At 39.5% G+C, this 18,959-nt stretch overlaps 1 protein-coding gene across 2 annotated transcripts in view; it reads left to right on the forward strand.

Moving 5' to 3' along the window:
* NAPB (NSF attachment protein beta) overlaps positions 1 to 17,491 on the forward strand; it is a 47,186-nt gene extending 29,695 nt beyond the window's left edge. For both annotated transcript variants that reach the window (XM_082744386.1, XM_082744385.1), the window contains 6 exons: positions 3,154 to 3,209; positions 3,389 to 3,473; positions 11,948 to 12,052; positions 13,060 to 13,128; positions 13,500 to 13,550; positions 14,516 to 17,491. In XM_082744386.1, coding sequence (XP_082600512.1) covers positions 3,154 to 3,209; positions 3,389 to 3,473; positions 11,948 to 12,052; positions 13,060 to 13,128; positions 13,500 to 13,550; positions 14,516 to 14,626 — 477 coding nt within the window. In that variant the 3' untranslated portion in view covers positions 14,627 to 17,491. The remainder of the gene's footprint in view (positions 1 to 3,153; positions 3,210 to 3,388; positions 3,474 to 11,947; positions 12,053 to 13,059; positions 13,129 to 13,499; positions 13,551 to 14,515) is intronic.
* Positions 17,492 to 18,959: the final 1,468 nt, after the last annotated feature.

The raw sequence follows: 18,959 nt of genomic DNA on the forward strand, positions 1-18,959 counted from the left end.
CTGGTGTTGTAAGAACTGTAGAAATAAGTAGTGACACTCCCCACCACCCTCCAGGAGGTCTAGGGGCCATCATTTGAAATGCAGCTTGCCTTCATTCACTTAGCATCTATTTATTGAGCACTACTGTATGATAGACATGGTAGGCTCAGGGACATAATGGTGAGTGAAACTCTCATACAACCTGCCCTCGCAGAGCTTACATTTTAGTGGGAGAATAAATGCATTGATCAGATCATCCCACAGGCATGTGTATGTGACAGCTCTGACAAATGCTCCAAAGGAATCTGTCCCAGATGTTTTCTATATGTGTTTATGTATTTGTAAAAAGAGGGCCACAGTGTGTCTTTCATGTATTTTTGTTAATTTAATATTTCATGAAGAAATTTCCATAGTAATACTGTCATTATCTTTTTTTTTTTTTTTTTTTCAGGAGGCTCCACCCACCCAATGTGGAGCCCAACACAGGGCTTAAACTCACAACCCTGAGATAAGGCCTGAGCTGTTATCAGGAGTTGGACCCTTGATCAACTGAACCACCCAAGCACCCCATCATTATTCTTTTTTTTTTTCTTAAAGATTTTTTTTATTTATTTATCAGAGAGAGAGAGGGGGAGAGAGCGAGCACAGGCAGACAGAATGGCAGACAGAGGCAGAGGGAGAAGCAGGCTCCCTGCTGAGCAAGGAGCCCGATGTGGGACTCGATCCCAGGACGCTGGGATCATGACCTGAGCCAAAGGCAGCTGCTTAACCAACTGAGCCATCCAGGCGTCCCCCCATCATTATTCTTAATCTTAGGGTAGTAGTCTATTATATGCCTTATTTCTAATTTTGCCTCTGTTATAAATAATACTCAGAAGATTTATTGGGGGAGCATATTAGTTAGGGTAGGCTGACCAAAAAGACCCAAACCATAATTGTTTAAACCTAGAAATGTCAGGGTGCCTGGGTGGCTCATTCGGTTAGGCTTCGGCTTGGGTCATGAACCCAGGGTCCTGGGATCAAGCCCTGCACCAGGCTCTCTGCTCAGCAGGAAACCTGCTTCTCTCCTTCTGCCTTCCCCTCTGTCTGCTGCTCTGCTTACTTGTGCTCTATCAAATAAATAAACAAAATCTTAAAAAAAAAAATCCCGGAAATGTCAGTTTTTCACACACTGTCAATGTGCTTTGTAGTCCAGACTTGGCTAATATTGACTGTGACCCCTTTAGCCCGAGGCCTCAGAGCAAACAAATTCTATAAACCAAGTCATTTTTGGTCTTGGTCATTGTACTAGTACCTGCAGAAAGTGGGGGCTGAGGCATTATGGCCAAGTCTGTCTCCAGTCAGCTCTGAGGAGCCATACCCAAAGCTTTAACATGGTTCCCTAAGCCTGTTTGGTTTGTTGTTTGTCTTTGTGCCTCCCTCTTAAGTCATTACTTGGTACTTCCTTGAAGCTATGGGCTTAGTGGGAAGGGAACACTCTAGACTGTTGTTTGCATGATGCCAGCTTCCTCTTTAGGACTTACTGGGAAAACCTTGAAATTTAAGGCATAGCTCTATAGACCCACCACCTGTTTATGTACACCCACAAGTTAAGATTGGTTTTACAGGGACACCTGAGTGGCTCAGTCAGTTAAGCAGCTGCCTTTTGCCCGGGTCATGATCCCAGTAACCTGGGATTGAGTCCCACATCGGGCTCTTTCCTTGGCAGGGAGATGACTTCTCCCTCTGCCTCTGCCTGCTATTCTGCCTGCCTGTGTTTGCTTTCTCTCTGACAAAGAATAGGTTTTACGGGGCACCTGGGTGGCTCAGTGGGCTAAGCCTCTGCCTTCGGCTCAGGTCGTGATCTCAGGGTCTTGGGAACAAGTCCCGCAGTGGGGAGCCCGCTTCCCCCCGCCTCTCTTTGCCTGCCTCTCTGCCTACTTGTGATCTCTCTCTCTGTCAAATGAATAAATAAAATCTTAAAAAAAAAAAAAAAAGAACAGGTTTTGCATTTTTTAATCACTGTTGGGAAAAAAAGCAGTTCGTGACACATAAAAATCATGTGAAGTCGAAATTTCATTGTCTACAGATAAAGTTTTTGGAACATAGACACGTTGCTTTTGTGGCATTGCAGGAGAGCTAAGTTGTTGCAACAGACCGTATGGCTCACAAAACCTAAAATATTTATAATTTGGGCAATTACAGAAAAGTTTGTCAGACACCTAGTTTAAAATATTGTTCAAGCTTACGTTTTGCTGTTTGGGATATAGAGGTCATTGGCCTTTCCAGTCTTATGAGGCCCTATCACTGGACTTTGCCTATTCTTTTATAATTGCCTACAAACAAGCTAATTCTTTCCCGAGTTCTCTCTCACAAAACTTTGCTGCCATAGAGCTTCTTCCCTTGGAGTTTCTGGCTCCAGTAGGGATGTGTTTGTGTTCTACCTTCTGAGTTGTCATATGCTTGATTTTACTCTATGTTATGCCACAGGGTTCCTAACTTTCCAGCCTGCAATTTGTTTCCTCTTCACTTGACTGTTAATTTAGCACCACATATTTTAGATTGAAGGCAACATCCTTATTCTAGATGACACTTAAGGTATTAAGGAGGAAATTCTGTGCTGCTGTAGTAAGCTGTAGATCTCTTCATATGTCTCTAATATAGCTGTCCTGGGTTTGGCAGCAGTGGGTACATGGTGGTTGAAGTATATTCTTCCCTTTGTAGTAATTTAGGAATCAGGTGGACAGCAGTTCTGCTGTCTTCAGTTTTTGGCTTCCCCTATCACTCCAGACTTGTTCATTGGCATTCTAGGTCTTGGGAGCGGAAGAGACCTAGAGAAGGGTGCACAGTTAGATGGACAGACCAAGCCTGGAAGAGGCTCACAGCATGCCTCTTTACATTCTGTTGGAAACAACAGGTCACAATGACCTGGAATTGCATTGGGGGCTGGGGAAATGATGTAGCTGGGCGTTTGCTTTGGAGGAAAGGAGGAAGAGATTTTGATGGATGGTAAGTATTCTGTCACTAGGCTTCTGGATGTGCATGCTCTCTTGTCTTCCCCAAATAAAGGAGGCCAGCTGTGAAAGGTGTGCTGTTGAAATAGGTTTATTATTTATAGGAATAATACCACTGCAAATTAATGTGTAATTGTAGCTCTTCTGAGTAGTTTGAATAAAATGCATGTGTGTTTTTCAGGCTATTGCACATTATGAACAATCAGCTGATTATTACAAAGGGGAAGAATCCAACAGGCAAGTGCTGTTTTTCTTAATATAATTAAAATTGGTTTTGTTACGTGCGATAAAAGACAAACCTTTACTATACTCTGTGAGCATATCAGGCTGTACCAAATAAAGGTGTTGTACTGGGATACCTTTTAATTTTTCTGTTAAATTTTGTTAATTTGCTCTGCTCTGGTTCTTGATTTCAGTTCAGCTAACAAGTGTCTGCTGAAAGTGGCAGCGTATGCTGCCCAGCTGGAGCAGTACCAGAAAGCCATCGAGATCTACGAGCAGGTGAGGATGCTGTGGTCTCAACAGTTTCTGGTAGAAGTCACTGAATCTTGTTCTTTCTTAATTATACATTTTATTTAATTTTACTTTTTATCGAGATATAATTCACACATCATATAGTTCACTCTGGTAAAAAAACAAGTCCGTGGGCTTTAGTATAGTCACAATTGTGTAACCATCACCAGCACCTAATGCTTGGAATTCTAAGCATTTTTGTTATCCACTAGTGGGGAGGACTCCATTCTTTTCTCCTCCCAGTCTCTGGAAACCAGTATCTAGCTTCTGTCTCAATGGATTTGTTCATTCTAGGCCTTCTAGGATAGGTGTCCTTTTGGGACTCACTTCTTTCACATAGCAGTTTTTTTTCAAGGTTCATCTTTTTTTTAGCATGTAATGATACTTCCTTTCTTTTCATAGCTGACTAATATTCTGCCACCTGTTTACCTGTTTATCAGGAAATGTTTACCATTTGAGTTTTCTTCATTTTTGAACTATTTACGAATAATGCTGCTCTGAACATTTGTGTTCATGTTTTTGAGAAGGGAGGCTTGCCATTGTCTTGGTTATATGCCTGGGATTGGGATTGCTGATTTATGTGGCAGGTCTGTTTTTAATTCTTTGAGGAACCATCAGACTCATCCACAGCGCCTGCCCCATTTTACATTCCCACCAGCAATGTGCCAGGATTCCAGTTGCTCCTCATCCTTAGCAGTACTGTCTTTTTGGTAATAGTTATCTTAGTGAGTATGAAGTAATTCATTGTGGTTTTGATTTCCATTACTTCTTACCTTCATGGTTGGTGATGTTGACCCTTTTCCTGTGCTTGTTAACCATTTTATATCTTCATTGGAGAAATGTTTATTCAATTTCTTTGCCTATTTTTGAAGTGGGGTGTTTGTTTCTATGTATTGCATTTTAGGAATTCTTATTTCTAAGAAGTTAGAAATTCTTGTTTTAGATATTTATATTTTATTTATATTTTAATTCGTATTTTAGATATTAATTACTTATCAGATATATGATTTACACATATTTTCTCCTATTCTTTGGGTTGCTTTTTACTCTGTTGTTGATGTCCTTTGACATGTAGTTTTGTTTTTGTTTTTTTTTTTAAAGATTTTATTTATTTATTTGACAGAGATCACAAGTAGGCAGAGAGGCAAGCAGAGAGAGAGGAGGAAGCAGGCTCCCTGCTGAGCAGAGAGCCCGATGTGGGGCTCGATCCTAAGACCCTGGGATCATGACCTGAGCCAAAGGCAGAGGCTTTAACCCACTGAGCCACCCAGGTGCCCCTGACATGTAGTTTTTAACTTGGATGAAGTCCTAAGAGATTTATAGTTAGAGCCCTTAGGTTTTTAGGTCTTTGATTCATTTTGAGTTAATTTTTGTATATAGTGTTAGGTGAGGACCCAACTTCACTCCTTTACTTGTGGCTATGCAGTTTTCTGAGCACTTTTTGTTGAATACACTTTTTTGCCATTAAATGGTCTCGGCCCCCTCATAGGAAATTATTTGAGTGATACTCTGTTTGACTATTCTGTCCCATTAGTCTTATATGTCTGTCTGTATGCCAGTATCACATTGTCTTGATTTTATGGCTTTGTTTTAAAATTAGGAACTGTAAGTCCTTCAACTTTGATCTTTTTTTTTTTTTCAACCCAAGATTATTTGCCTATTCTGGGACCCTGTCATGTCCATATGAACTTTAAGATCAGTTTGTCAGTTCATACTTCTTAGCCAGCTGGAATTTGATGAGGATTACATTGAATCTATAGACCGATTTGGAAAATATTGACATCTTAACATTCTTAAGTCTTCCATACTATGAACCCAAGGTGCGTTTGCTTTTGTTTAGATCTTCTCTAATTTCGTTCAGTAATATTTTGAAGTTTTTAGTGTGTAAGCTTTGCACTTCTTTGATTAAATATGCTTCTAAGTATTTTATTCTTTTTAATGCTATTGTAAATGGAATTGTTTTCGCAGTTTTCAGATTGTTAATTGCTAGTTTTATATACTGCAACATTGATGAATTAGTTTATTAGCTCTAATGGGTTTGGGATTTTTTTGTTTGTTTGATTTTTGTTTATCTTTGATTCCTTGGGATTTTATTTGTACAAAATCGTGTATTCATGTCATCTGCAGGTAGCTCTACTTATTCTCCAGTTTGGTGGCCTTTTACGTCATTTTCTTGTTATTTGCCCTGACTATATCTTCTAGAGCAATGGTAAATAGAAGTAGCAAGAGCACACATCCTTGTCTTATTCCCATCTTAGACAGAAAGCTTTCAGTACTCATCATTCCATAGTATATTAGCTGCAGGTCTCTGGTGGATATGCTTTATCAGTTTGAGGAAGTACCCTTTTCTTCCTTCGTAGTGTTTTTATCCTCAAAGTATACTGGCTTTAGTCAAGCACTTTTTTATCCATCTGTTGAGATGATCATATGTTTTTTGTTCTTTATTAATATGCTGTATTCCATCAATGGATTTTCATATTTTGAGCCAACCTCTTACATTCTTGGGATAAATCCTTCTTGATTATTGGAAAGTTTGAGGGTCTTCAAGAGTACCTTCAGGTTTGATAATTCTCTGGAAGCACTCACAGGATTCAGTGGTTAAGTTGTTATGCCACAGTTATGGCTTATTATACCAAAGGATACAGATTAAAATCAGCAAAAAGAAGAGGTGCTTAAGACAGGGTCCAGGAGAGTTGCAAGTATAGAACTTCCTTTTGTCCTTCCCCAGCGGAGTTGTACAGACAGTACTTACTTCTCCCAACAATGATGTGTGATGAAAATATCCATGGAGTATTGCCAACAGGGGAAGAAGTTCACCTTATTGGGTGTCTAGAATTTTTACTATGACTCAGTCACAGATTCTCCAGTCCCTCCTTAGGTTGAGCTGAACCATATTGTCAGACACATCCAAGTAAGCAAAAACACTCTTTCAGGGATGCCTGGGTGGCTCAGTTGGTTAAGCAGCTGCCTTCGGCTCAGGTCATGATCCCAGTGTCCTGGGATCGAGTCCCACATCGGGCTCCTTGCTCCGCAGGGAGCCTGCTTCTCCCTCTGACTCTGCCTTCTACTCTGTCTGCCTGTGCTCGCTCTTGCTCGCTCTCTCTGACAAATAAATAAAATCTTAAAAAAAAAAAAAAACACTCTTTCAGGTGGGCATTCCAAGCAAGGGCTTAGAATTGACTCCCCAGGAGCCACAGACAAAGGCAAGACCTCACTTAGGAGAAAACTAATCCTGTACTGTATAATGTGTAATCCTTTTTATAAGTTGTCTCAGTTAGTTTGCTAGTCTGTTTGGAGGATTTTCAATGTACATTCATGAGAATATTGATCTTAAATTTTCTTATGAAAGCTTTGGTTTTGGTAGCAAGGTAATACTGGCCTTATGGAATGAGTTGGAAAGTATTCCCTTCTCTTCGGAAGAATTTGTGAACGATTGGTGTTCGTTCTTTAAACATTCGGTAAAATTCAATGATTTTTTCTGTACTTCTGTTTTTAAGTTTCATTGATTTCTAATGTTATTATTTCATGCTTTTTTTTTTTTTTTAATTTAAATGTTTTCACTCCTTTATAAATCTCCTGTACTCTGGCCACTCATCCTTCTCTCGGTACCTCACACCCCTGGCAACCACGGAATTTTTTATAGTTTTGCCTTTTCATCATGTCAAATGGTTAGGATCACACAGTATATGGACTTGCCCATTGGCTTCTTTCATTTTAGTAATCTGCATTTAAAATTTCTCCATGTTCTCTGATGTCTTGAGAGCTCATTCCTTTTTAGGGCTGAATTATTTCCCATTATGTGAATGTACCCCAGCTTATTTATCCATTCACCTACTGAAAGACATCTTCATTCCTTCCAAATTTTGGAATTGTGAGTAAAGCTGCTATAAACATCCCCAAGCAGATTTTTGCATGGATGTTTTTTTCCACTTCTTTGGGTAAATATCAAGGAGCACAATTGGTGGATCTCACAATAAGAATATGCTTAGTTTTGTAGCATACTGCCAAAACTGTCTTCCAGTAGGGCTGTACCATTTTGCATTTCCACCACCAGTGAATAAAGTGCCTATTGCTCCACATCCTCGTCAGCATTGGGTGTTGTCAGTGTTCTGGATTTAGGCCATTCCAATAGGTGTGTGGAGGTATCTCATCATTATCTGAATGTCATTTTCCTGATATCGTATGATATGGAGCAATTTTTCATATGTTGACTTGCCATCTGTGTATCTTCTTTGGTCAGATGTCTTTAAAGATCTTTAGTCCATTTTTTAATTGATTATATACTTTCATTTTCTGTTTTAATTTTTTAATTTTTTTTATAAACATATAATTTATTATTAGTCCCAGGGGTACAGGTCTGTGAATCACCAGGTTTACTCACTTCACAGCACTCACCATTCATGCTTATTTTTTTAGATTTATTTTACTATTCTTTTTTTAGGGAGTTGAGATAGGAACTGAGGTTATTGGTTTTCCTCTTTGTTGTGTATGCATGTTTTGTGCTATAAGTTTCCCTCTAAACACTGCTTTCACTATGTCTCAACAATTCTGTTATATTATTTATTTCATTGTATATATTGATTTCTGTGGATTGTTTAGACATGTTTTGCTTAATTACCAAGTGTTTGGAGATTTTCTTCTTTATCTTTCTGTTGTTGATTTCTGGTTTGATTCTGTTGTAGCTGGAGAATACACTATAATTTCAATTCTTAAAAATTTGATAAAGTTTTATGACTCAGAATATGGTCTGATTTGGCATTTGTTTGTGGGTCTGCTGTTGCTTCATAACATGTTCTGTGGTGTTGATCAGGTCTTCTTGGTTGATTGGACTGTTGAGTTCCATATATTTGTTGATTTTCTCTCTCAATACATTGTTGAGAGGGAAGTGTTGGAGTCTCTGTGATTGTGGATTTGTCTCTCTTCTTTCGTTACTATCAGTCTTTGCTTCATGTATTTGCAGCTCTGTTGTTTGCTGTATACATGTTTAGGTTTGCCATGTCTTTTGGTGTGTTGACACTTTTATTATTATATAATGTCCCCTGCTGTCCCTGGTAGTTTTATTTGTTCTGAAGTCTACTTTATCTGATACTAATATAGTCTCTCCTGCTTTCTTCTGATTAATATTTATATTATCTTTTCCTGTCCTTTTTCTTTGAACCTGCCTTTATCACTGTAATGGAAGTGAGTTTCTTATGGATAGCATATAGTTATGTTAGTTTCTAATCTATTCTCTGAATATCCAATCTAATCTAGTCTAATCTCTGAATCTCTTTTAGTTGGTGTATTTAGACCATTTATATTTAATGTAATTATTGATATATTCAGGCTTAAGTCAGCCATTTTATTTGTTGTTTTCTATTTATGCCCTTTATTGTTTTTCTGTTTTCTTTTTCCTGAATTATAGTGCGTTGGTTGATTATCTGTAGTGTTTTCAAGTAAATGTCTTTGACTAAATACTAGTCTTTGACTAGTTGCTGTAGGTGTAATATGTACATGATTTATCACAAGTTGATGATGTTACCATTTTATCATTTCCAGTGAAATATAGAAGTCTTACTTTCTGTCCCTTTGTCCTCCCCATTCAGTATAAATTAACTGTTTTCTCTACATATGTTGAAAACCACCTCAGTCAAGGTTATAATTTTTAATTTCAATCTTCTAACATAATTTAGAAAACTCAGGAGAAGAAAAAAAGCCTATTGTATTTACCCATATTTTAGTTATTGTGTCCTTTTTCTTCTAATGTTACAGGATTACTTCTTTCACTGTTTCCTTTGCATTTAGAGAACATCCCTTTGCCATTCTTTTAGGGCAGGTTTTACTGGTGCAAATTCTTGTTCCTTCATCTGGGAATGTTTTGATTTCCCCTTGATTCCTGAAGCACGTTTTCCTGGGGTATATAGTTCTGGGTTGATAATTCTTTCCTTTTAGCACTTGAAAAATGTGCCACTTAGGGTCTCTGTGGTTTCTGATGAGAAGTCTGCTTTCATTCAGACTTATTTTTCTCCTGTAGGTGAGGTATTGTTTTCTTTTCTAGCCACTTTTTTTTTTTTTTTTTAGTGCTGATTGTATTTATTCTATTTTTTTTTAAGATTTTATTTATTTATTTGATAGAGACACAGCAAGAGAGGGAACACATGCAGGGGGAGTGGCAGAGAGAGAAGCAGGCCTCCTGCTAAGCAGGGAGCCTGATGCTGGGCTTAATCCCAGGACCCTGGGATCACAATCTGAGCCAAAGGCAGACACTTAATGACTGAGCCACCCAGGTGCCCATTACTGGCCACTTTTAAAGTTTATTCCTTAGCTTCTGTTTTTGAGAAGTTTATGTGACTTGGCTTGGGTGTCTTTGCTTTCATCCAGTTTGGATGATTCACTACTTCAATCTGTAGGTTCTATGTTTTTTGCCAAATTTAGGAAGTTTTCAGCCATTATTTCTTCAAGTACTCTTTCTTCCCTTCTCTCTGTCCTTTCCTCCCAAGACTTAAACAACCTGAATGTTAGACCTTATTTTATAGTCATATAGGTCTCTGATGATACTCTGTTCATTTGTTTTTGTTTTTGTTTTTGTTTTCAGTCTGTTGTCTGCTCTCTGTTATTCAGACTGAGTAATTTCTAGTGTTCTGTCATTAGTTCACGATTCTTTCCTCTCCTTTCTATTCTGATGTTGAGCCTATCCACTTTTTATGAAGTTATTGTGCTTTTTAGTTCTGAAATATCCATTTGTTTCTTTTTTATATCTTATGAGATTTTTTTTTTGCTGAAAATTTCTTTTTTCTTTATTGATGCTTTCTGTTTTTTATTTAGTTTTAAGCATTTTTTTTAAAGTTTTTATTTATTTGACACAGAGAGAGAGAAATCACAAGTAGGCAGAGAGAGAGAGGGGGGAGGAAGCAGGCTCCCCGCGGAGCAGAGAGCCCGACGTGGGGCTCGATCACAGGACCCTGGGATCATGACCTGAGCTGAAGGCAGAGGCTTTAACCCACTGAGCCACCCAGGCGCCCCAGTTTTAAGCATTTTTATAATTGCTTATTGAAGCATTTTTTCTGAGGGTTCCTTTAAAATCTTTGTTGTATAATCTTAACATTTCTGTTACCTCAGAGCTTTCATCTGTTGGTTTTCATGTAGCTTAAGATCTCGTGTCTTAGTGTTGTGAGCTACTATGACAGCTGGACCTGATCATGTTTAAACCTTCTCTCAGGGGTGCCTAGGTGGTACAGTTGGTTAAGCGTCTGACTCTTGGTCTTGACTCAGGTCATGATCTTATGGTCATGAGATCAAGTCCTGTTGTTAGCCTCAGCATGTGCTCAGCATGTGGTCAGCATGGTGTCTGCTTGAGAGTTTCTCTACCTCTCCTTCTGCCCCTCTTGCTCATGCTCTCTTTCTCTCTCCTTAAAATAAATAAACCTTCTCCTTCAGCTGGTTTTCTGTGACCCTGCTCTGGCAGAAGAAGGGGCGTGTTGCTTTACTCCTGGGTGGGGGTGGCCATTCCCACCCTTGCTTGCTCTCCACCAACACCACATTGGGATTGTTCTCATTATTGCCAAATGGTGATAGAAGTCATAAGCCTACACTAGGCCTCTTCTGAAACCATGACTCCTGGGAGATTAGAGATGATGTCTTATTCCTACTGGGTGGAGGCAAGGCCCAGGCTCCCAACATAGTCTCCATTGCCTTGCAGCAGGCATGAAGGAGGATGGGCCATTACAAGCTGGCAGGGATGAAGACATGGCTTCCTTCTGGGCCTTCATGAAGCCACTTTGGCAGGGGTTTGGGGTTCCTTCACAATTGCAGTCTCAAAAGCATTAACATCTCAGCTCCATCTAGGGTCTTTACTGAAGTGAGTAGGGCATGGTGTTCTATGGCATTGGCTAGAGTAAGCAGTAATTACCTAAACTTTTCTGTCTTTTTAGGTTGCCCTTTTCCAGGTCCTTCAGCTAGAAAAAGCAAATTTCTGAATATTCAGAATTTTTTCTTTCTTTGCTTCTTTCCTCCTGCATCTAGTGTGGCACTTATGAGTTGCTGGCTTTTTCTATTTTAGTTTGGGGATAGATGGATAGATGAAAGAAAAAACCCAGAGAACTCCCTGCTGTATTTTATGTGTGTCTCAAGGACCCTAGCTGGTCTGCTATCTTGTCTCTACTTTTCAGTCTCCTTTTGTTGATTTTATATAAAGTGACTGGGGCTCTCAGTTGCTCTTGGCAGGAGGGATAGAGAAAAATAATGTCTTTTCCATCTTCCTGGAAGTAGAAGTCTTCTGGGTCATTTTTAACATGTTAGTGCTTTATGTATCAAATATTGTTTCTTATATAGTAAAATTTTCTAGTGTGTGATACTGAGTTAAAAAAATATATTCATTGCAAAACTGATGTAAGATATAGATATTTTCTAAAGGGAAGGTAAGGATCAGTTTGCCTACTATAAAAAAGCAAACCTTTGAAATCTATTCTGCTTTCTGTGCCTAGGTTGGGGCAAACACCATGGATAATCCTTTGTTGAAGTACAGTGCAAAGGACTACTTCTTTAAAGCAGCCCTCTGTCACTTCATAGTAGATGAGCTGAATGCCAAGGTAAGGAGTCACACAGTGCGAGTTTCCACTGCACTTTACCCATGAGAACTCGCCTCAGGCCTTCTGTCATTCATGATATGCTTTGTTGGGTGATATTGGTTATAGCAAAACCAAGCTGCATGCATTAATAATAATAATAACAGTTATACTACGCTGTGCTTCCTAGCTGTAATCTTGAAACTACTGCCGAAGTGGTAGCTGTGTTCCTTTCAGTAGTTTTGCTTTAAAGAAATTAGGGGGTTGGGGCACTTGGGTGGCACAGTTGGTTAAGCATCAGACTCTTGCTTTCAGCTCAGGTTGTGATCTCAGGGTCCTGGGATCCAGACCTGTGTCGGGCTCCTGCTCAGTGGGGAGTCTACTAGAGATTCTCTGCCCCTCCTGCTCATGCACTCGCTCTTTCTCACTCTCTCTCTCTCTCTGTGTCTCTCTCAAACAAATAAATCTATCTTAAAAAAAAGAAAAAGAAATTAGGGGGCAAAGTGGTGAGACAATAAAAGTGGAATAACATCCTTTGTTTTAAACTCCAAAATTGTGTGGGAACACGGACTGGGGAGACAGGAGGCAGAGACTTGGACTGTCGTTGTGTCTGGGGCTCGGACAACAGAAGTAAAGCTGCTGAGAGGAAAGGTGTCCTTCCCTCCAGACTTAAGCAGAGTGGTATTTATGTGGAATCTGGACATTGTTAAGGAAGGATTTCTTTATGTAGTGAATGGTCACAGAAACTTGGTTTGTGAGTTTTTACAAATTAGATTTGGTCCAAGTTGTTTTCTCTACAGCAACCTAATTTAGAAAAACTGATTTAGAAATTTATTCTTAACTGAAGTTAGTAATTCAAACTGAACAAGGTTTCCTGTGTTGATTTTGATGTTGAGTTTAACAGCATTCTTCTTATACATTTAAATAGGCTGCAGATAATTCTTAACTGAAGTAGTAAGATGTTCAGATAGAAAGGGCTTTATTTCCTGATTCAGTGAGTGGGGCATTAATGAGTGGCTTTTCTCTTTCAGCTTGCTCTTGAGAAATATGAAGAGATGTTTCCAGCATTTACTGATTCAAGGGAATGTAAGTTATTGAAAGTAAGTAACACCACAACTTTGAAGAAGAAAAACACCCTTTGCTGTCAGGTGGGATCAGGTCTAAAATGAAACTCTAATTCTCTGAGGAGCACTGGTACTCTCCTGCTTTTGTAGAATAGGTCTCAGATGCCAGCAGAGTCAAAGACATAAGCATTGTGTTCTAAACCAAGCAACTCAGAAATGTTAGCACAAAAACTAGATTCCTGATTTGGGTTAACTTGTGGCTTATATTTGAGAATTTCCTCTATTCTGTAAGGTGTTTGGCAACATCAGTTAATGTGATACTAAGGCTATTTCTGTATTTAAAGTATCTATTCATAGGTGGAACATTTTAGCCTACCAAACTAATTTTTTCATGCTTATGCTACCAGAAACTTCTAGAAGCTCATGAAGAACAGAACAGTGAAGCTTACACTGAAGCAGTAAGTTATGCATTTGCAATGTAGTACATTCTCAGAAGTTTAGAAACATCTTTTCATTGTATGAGTGCTGAACGTTTATTTGAAGATTTTTCCGATATACCTAAGTTGTATTTCCCAAAGGCTATGTTTTATATGTCCCACAAACCTTTGTAATTACTTAATTCCATTAGCCTGTTGAATTTAGCTGGGAGACAAATTTAATACACTATCACATACTGTTAAAATTTGCTGTTTGAATGAAATACAGCTTGAAATATAAAAAACAGAATTTGGTATATTCTTGGCATAAAAGAAATGGAAGATTTTTTTTTGATATACTCATTAGTTTTCTGTTTTCCCATATTTGCCATCTTATGTTTATAATTAAGCAGATTGCTCAGTATCCTCCATTAATTTACTCATGGCTTTGACACAATAGTGGAAAGGAATGTTTTCCATTTCACTTTGGCTCCCAAACCATTTGAATCATATTTGAAATACCACTCTCTGGTAATGCACTGAAATGAGTTAAAGAGATTCCACTTCCACATGTCCTTCCTGTCTCTGCAAATACGCTGATTCATGTTCAGTGACTATTAGAACACCATGCATTTTCCATGTTCCGTTCTTATACGAGGTTTCATTTCCCTTGTCACATTAAGTATGCTCTTCCAGTTACAAAGGCAGTTAGGAGCTCAGCATGTTAGCACATAGAGCAGTTTAGAAAGCACAGGAACTTGTCACTAGCTCCATCAAAATAGTCACAGAACACATAAGCCATTTCAGAGAAGAGAGTTATAAACTGGAATGAATGATATAAACCATTTTTCATGAAGAAAATTTATAAACTAGAATGAAGGATTTAAATGAAGAAAGTTGGAGGGTTATCACTTAGTAATGTTTAAATAGCTTGGAGTTTTTTTTGTGTGCTTTGGTTATATTTCCATAGACTAATTTCCGTTCCCCTTTATTTTTTTTTAAACTAGGTGAAGGAATTTGACTCAATATCTCGCTTGGATCAGTGGCTCACGACCATGTTGCTTCGTATCAAAAAGTCCATCCAAGGGGATGGAGAAGGAGACGGGGACCTAAAGTGAACATTTATGTCTTTGTGGCATGCAGCTGACTCCTCTTTAGTTTCATGTTAGGGCCACATGATCTTTATGGGATGCCCATTAAATGGCTTAATTCTGTTGCACATGGGCCAAACCATCTGTGTGTTTAAGTTCCCTGTGTTTGTGTCTTCATGAAGTGGACGGCTGGGAAGCTCCTGTGCATATTGTGGGTGCAGTGGGCTATTTCATGTTTGTCAGAGACCCAGAGTTTTCTGAGAACTACTTCAGAATCTTATTCCTGTTGTTTTGATATCAGCAGAGCCTGTGTTTAACTTTATCGTGTATTTTTGTCATTTTCTTAGACTGGAGTACCCAGCCTAATCATTGTAATAGATGCTTTGCATACTTTCTACAAATTCGCACCTGGATGTATTCTCTAAGTTTACATGTTTAGTTCAGGATGGTTGTTAGGAATGAGCTTTATGGCTTCACTTACTAAAAATGGTTTTTATTGTTCTTGTGATTCTTTTGATGGTGCTAGTGATCATTTGTTTGCTTTTTATATTGTTGTGTTTGCTAACATGCATGCGAAAATTCAGAACAGCCGGGGTCTGCCAGCATCACTTACTTAACATTGTGAGAAGAGGGACTTTCCTGGCAGGGCTTGCTGATGTGTATGGGCCAATGTCAGGGTGAGTCTGATGGATTTATACTCCTTCACACACTAGAGATCTGTACACAACAGTTTTTCCTTTTCCTGGAGATAGTTCCCACTTTTAGTTGGAGTGGAACCCTTTATATTCACATAAAAGTAATTTGAAAGGCATGTCCTTTTGTTTACTTTCACGTTCATACACTTGTCCACGTTGAGATGATGCCTGGTGTGCCACCACCATGTGAATTCGCGTCAAGGTCACAGAGAGACCATTAATTTTACCCTTTAATTAAACGTGATGGGTTAGGTGGTGTAAATACGGTACAGAGGTTTGCCATGTGTCCCGTTGGGGAAGAAGGGCAACGAGCTTCTGAGGAGAATTGATTTTCTTCTCAGCTAATGGAGTCATTTTGGCTTGAATGTTTGAATTTAGTTGTCATTTTGGTTTACATAATATTTGCTCTATTGGTTTATGAATTTAACATGCTGATACTGTGCTTTAGACATGGTCTTGTTTTCTGAATCTTCTCTGTATTTTTATGCTTAACTGACTTAAGTTTGATGTGTATTTTTTTGCCAGTCCTAGCTTGTAGGTCTTTCTAAAATTATGCTGCTACCATTAAAGACAGATAATGAAATTTCCCATGTTAGGTCAGATGGAAACTGGCATTTGAAGGGTGTTTTCATTTTTGGATGTCCCTCCACTGGGATCGGTAGGCCTTTTTTGGGCGGAAGTAGAGGGTACGCCACAAAAAGGGCTGAGCATGGAGGAAGGCAAGGGGATGGTGAGCATGTTGAACTGAGATGAGGGAGAAAGTAGCTGATAGGGCCAGCTGATGCCTGGTAGTAGAGGCTGTCCTTCAGGTCACTGTGGATTTCCTAGCTGCGGTTGTGGGGTCACCTGTGCCAACATAGCCTGGTGGAGAGGAAGGTCAGAGATGTCACAGGGTGGGCCGAATGGACCAGAAGACGTGGACACTCTGGCCTTGTGACCTGGGATCTGATGAATGTTCCTTCCTTTAAAGGTCTGGGATTCTTAGAAGAAAGCTGGCTATCACTTATAGTACAATTTGGAATGCAGCCCTTTTGGTACTTTTTCACTTCCTGTCAGAATCTCTTATGAAGAAATGATTAGAGCAGAGTGTGGGTTCCTATGCTTCATCTGTTTGACAACCAGCCAAATGCACTTTTGTAAAAGTGAGGTATGGGAAGGAGGGTGCTTTTTTGTCTGTGTCCTCAGACTATAAGTCTCTCTCATCTGGAGAGCATTTAAATCCTAGCCTGCCAGGATGCTTGTTTCATCACTAGTGTGCAAGGTTTGTTTTCACTTGTTAAAAGGTCCTTCTGATGTGACCACTTAAAGAACCAAATGATTTCTTTTAGGATTCCTTTAGCTTTCAACATGGTCCCGTCAGACCCCTGTCTGAGAAAGAGGTATGGCTTGTAAAAATAGTACTGGCACCATTTTGTTATGTTAGTTGGAGAGTTGCTAGTTTGTCTTGAAATAAACACTGGGATCAGTGGCTGGGTTAAGAATTTTTTGTTTTTAATATTTCACATGAAAAAAGTAAAAATACTTGTAATGGCTAGAACAGAACTGCCAGAAAATAAGAGAATGAGAAGAAAGTCCATTAACATTCTCCAAACTTTTGAAATGTCCCGTCAACATACGGTAGTACCACAAGGCCCGAGTTAGGTTTTCAGGAGTTACAGAATGTTCTTTATGAATAAAATATAATGACCATTTATGTTGGGTTCTTGTATTTTATCAAATCTGGAGTTAGTTCGTAGTCAGAGTCAGTTAAAATTTCTTACAGGAAAGCTTTGCTTTTTGTGGCAACATTTTTATAGCTTGTGTGAGTTCCTTTTTTATTTAATGATTTGAAAACAGTATTTTTGCACAGTTGTGACAGTGTGTAATGACATCCCTGTAACCAAAGTGTGTGCATTTATTGTTTTCTCTGATACTGTGCATTTAAAATGTCCAAATGCAACTTCTGTGGCTTCCTTCAGGGGACCCGGCAGTACAGCATGGCACCTGCGACCCTCCTGCCTGCAGTGTGAGCTGTGGCCTGGAGCAGGCTCCTGCCTGCGCAGTGCTGTGTTGGGCACTGCAGGGTCTCCTCCCTCGTGTTCTCGGGTGGAGGATTATGTTATGAAAACTAACCATGTGATGATCACTCTACCTTAGCAGAAAGAATATGTATGTTTTATGTCACCCTGTACAGAAAATAAAGTGGAAATTATGAGTATTTTGATGGGTCTTTCCTATGTAAATTTATACAAATCAAGAGTAGCTTCCTTTCCTTGAAGGAGTTCCCATTAAGGTTTAAGGCAATGGATATTATTTGCTGGGCTCTTCGAATATCCATCCAAACAGTTTAGCTACCTCAAAACCTCCATCACTTGAAAATGCAAGGCACTGGAGCAGATCCGCTAGCAGATTTATGTGGAAGCCCTGGTTCTAGCCTGTACGTGCAGTCCCTGGGTTCACATGGTGTTGTCCATTCTGGCCACACCTGGCAAAGACTTTTCTGGCATCCCTTAGGCCACAGTCACCTCCAGGTACAAGGAGGTTGGGTTTCTAGAAAACTGTTAGGTGGGGGTGGGGGGGTGAGGAACCCTGAAGCCACTCAAGTCTGTTCATAGTGTGGGTATTCCTGTCACTCTGCAGGATGTCTTAGCGGGGTGACATGTCCCTGAGGCAGGTCGAGCCACGGGCCACTTGGGACTCAAGTTGGGGGTAGAGGCTAGTGTAGGCCGGCTCCTCCCCTCTGAGAACAGTGGTCAGGTCCATCAGTATATTCACAACAACTTAAATAAAGATATTTCAAAGCAAATTTTAAAAAATGAATGGTAGAACAGGCTGTTCCAGTTTAGGCATTCTGAGTTGATCTGTCTTATTCAGATGTCTCTTAGAATCCTTTCCTAATGAAAGCCACCATGGTGGTTTAAAAACCTGGTTTTGTCAGCTGTGGTAAGGGTCCTCGTACAGATTGGCAGAGGTAAGCGGGTGCTTTCCAGGGCTCAACTGGGATGTTACGCCAAATGGCATTCTAAGCCATGTTTATAGCCTGCTTGGTTATTTGAGGCCGTCTTGGTACAAGTGAATGCCTCTTTGTAAAAGTGTCTTGGGCCTCATACTTCCCACCAAAATAATATTGTTACTTCAAGTAACATGACCACCACCAAGTTTATTAGTTAAGAGACAAGCACTCATTTGGTCTCCAAAAATTTCCCTGGTGTGGCAAGGTATAAAATTGAATAGGTTAGAATTAAAACTCTCAAATTTTTTGGTTTGGATTATCACATATAGCAAAACCATATTTCTCTTAAAGTCAGGTCTTCTCTACCTACCACCACCACAACATGGCTTTCTTCAAATTCTGTACAACAAATTTGGGTAAAATCAAAGGTGACAGAGTGCTTTAGACTTTGTGCTGCGAGCATTTCCCACAAAATGTTTGGAAGGCACTAAATCACCCCATCGCCTATCATGATGCTATGGGAGGAACAGCACCAGCACTTTGGGTACTTTCTGATTACACTTTTGGTACTGATATACTCAGAGGGCAGCCTTGTTTTCTCTCAGCAAGACTGTACTTGGATGAAGAGGAATCATGACACCCCACAAATCCCTCTGTGCTGGGTTTTCTGCAGGGTTTTTGCATTTCTCTGCTCTCAGGGGCAGCCTTACTTTCCTGGTAAGGACAGAAATGG

Source organism: Mustela nivalis, assembly GCF_964662115.1.
Source record: "Mustela nivalis genome assembly, chromosome: 8".
NCBI lineage: Eukaryota > Metazoa > Chordata > Mammalia > Carnivora > Mustelidae > Mustela > Mustela nivalis.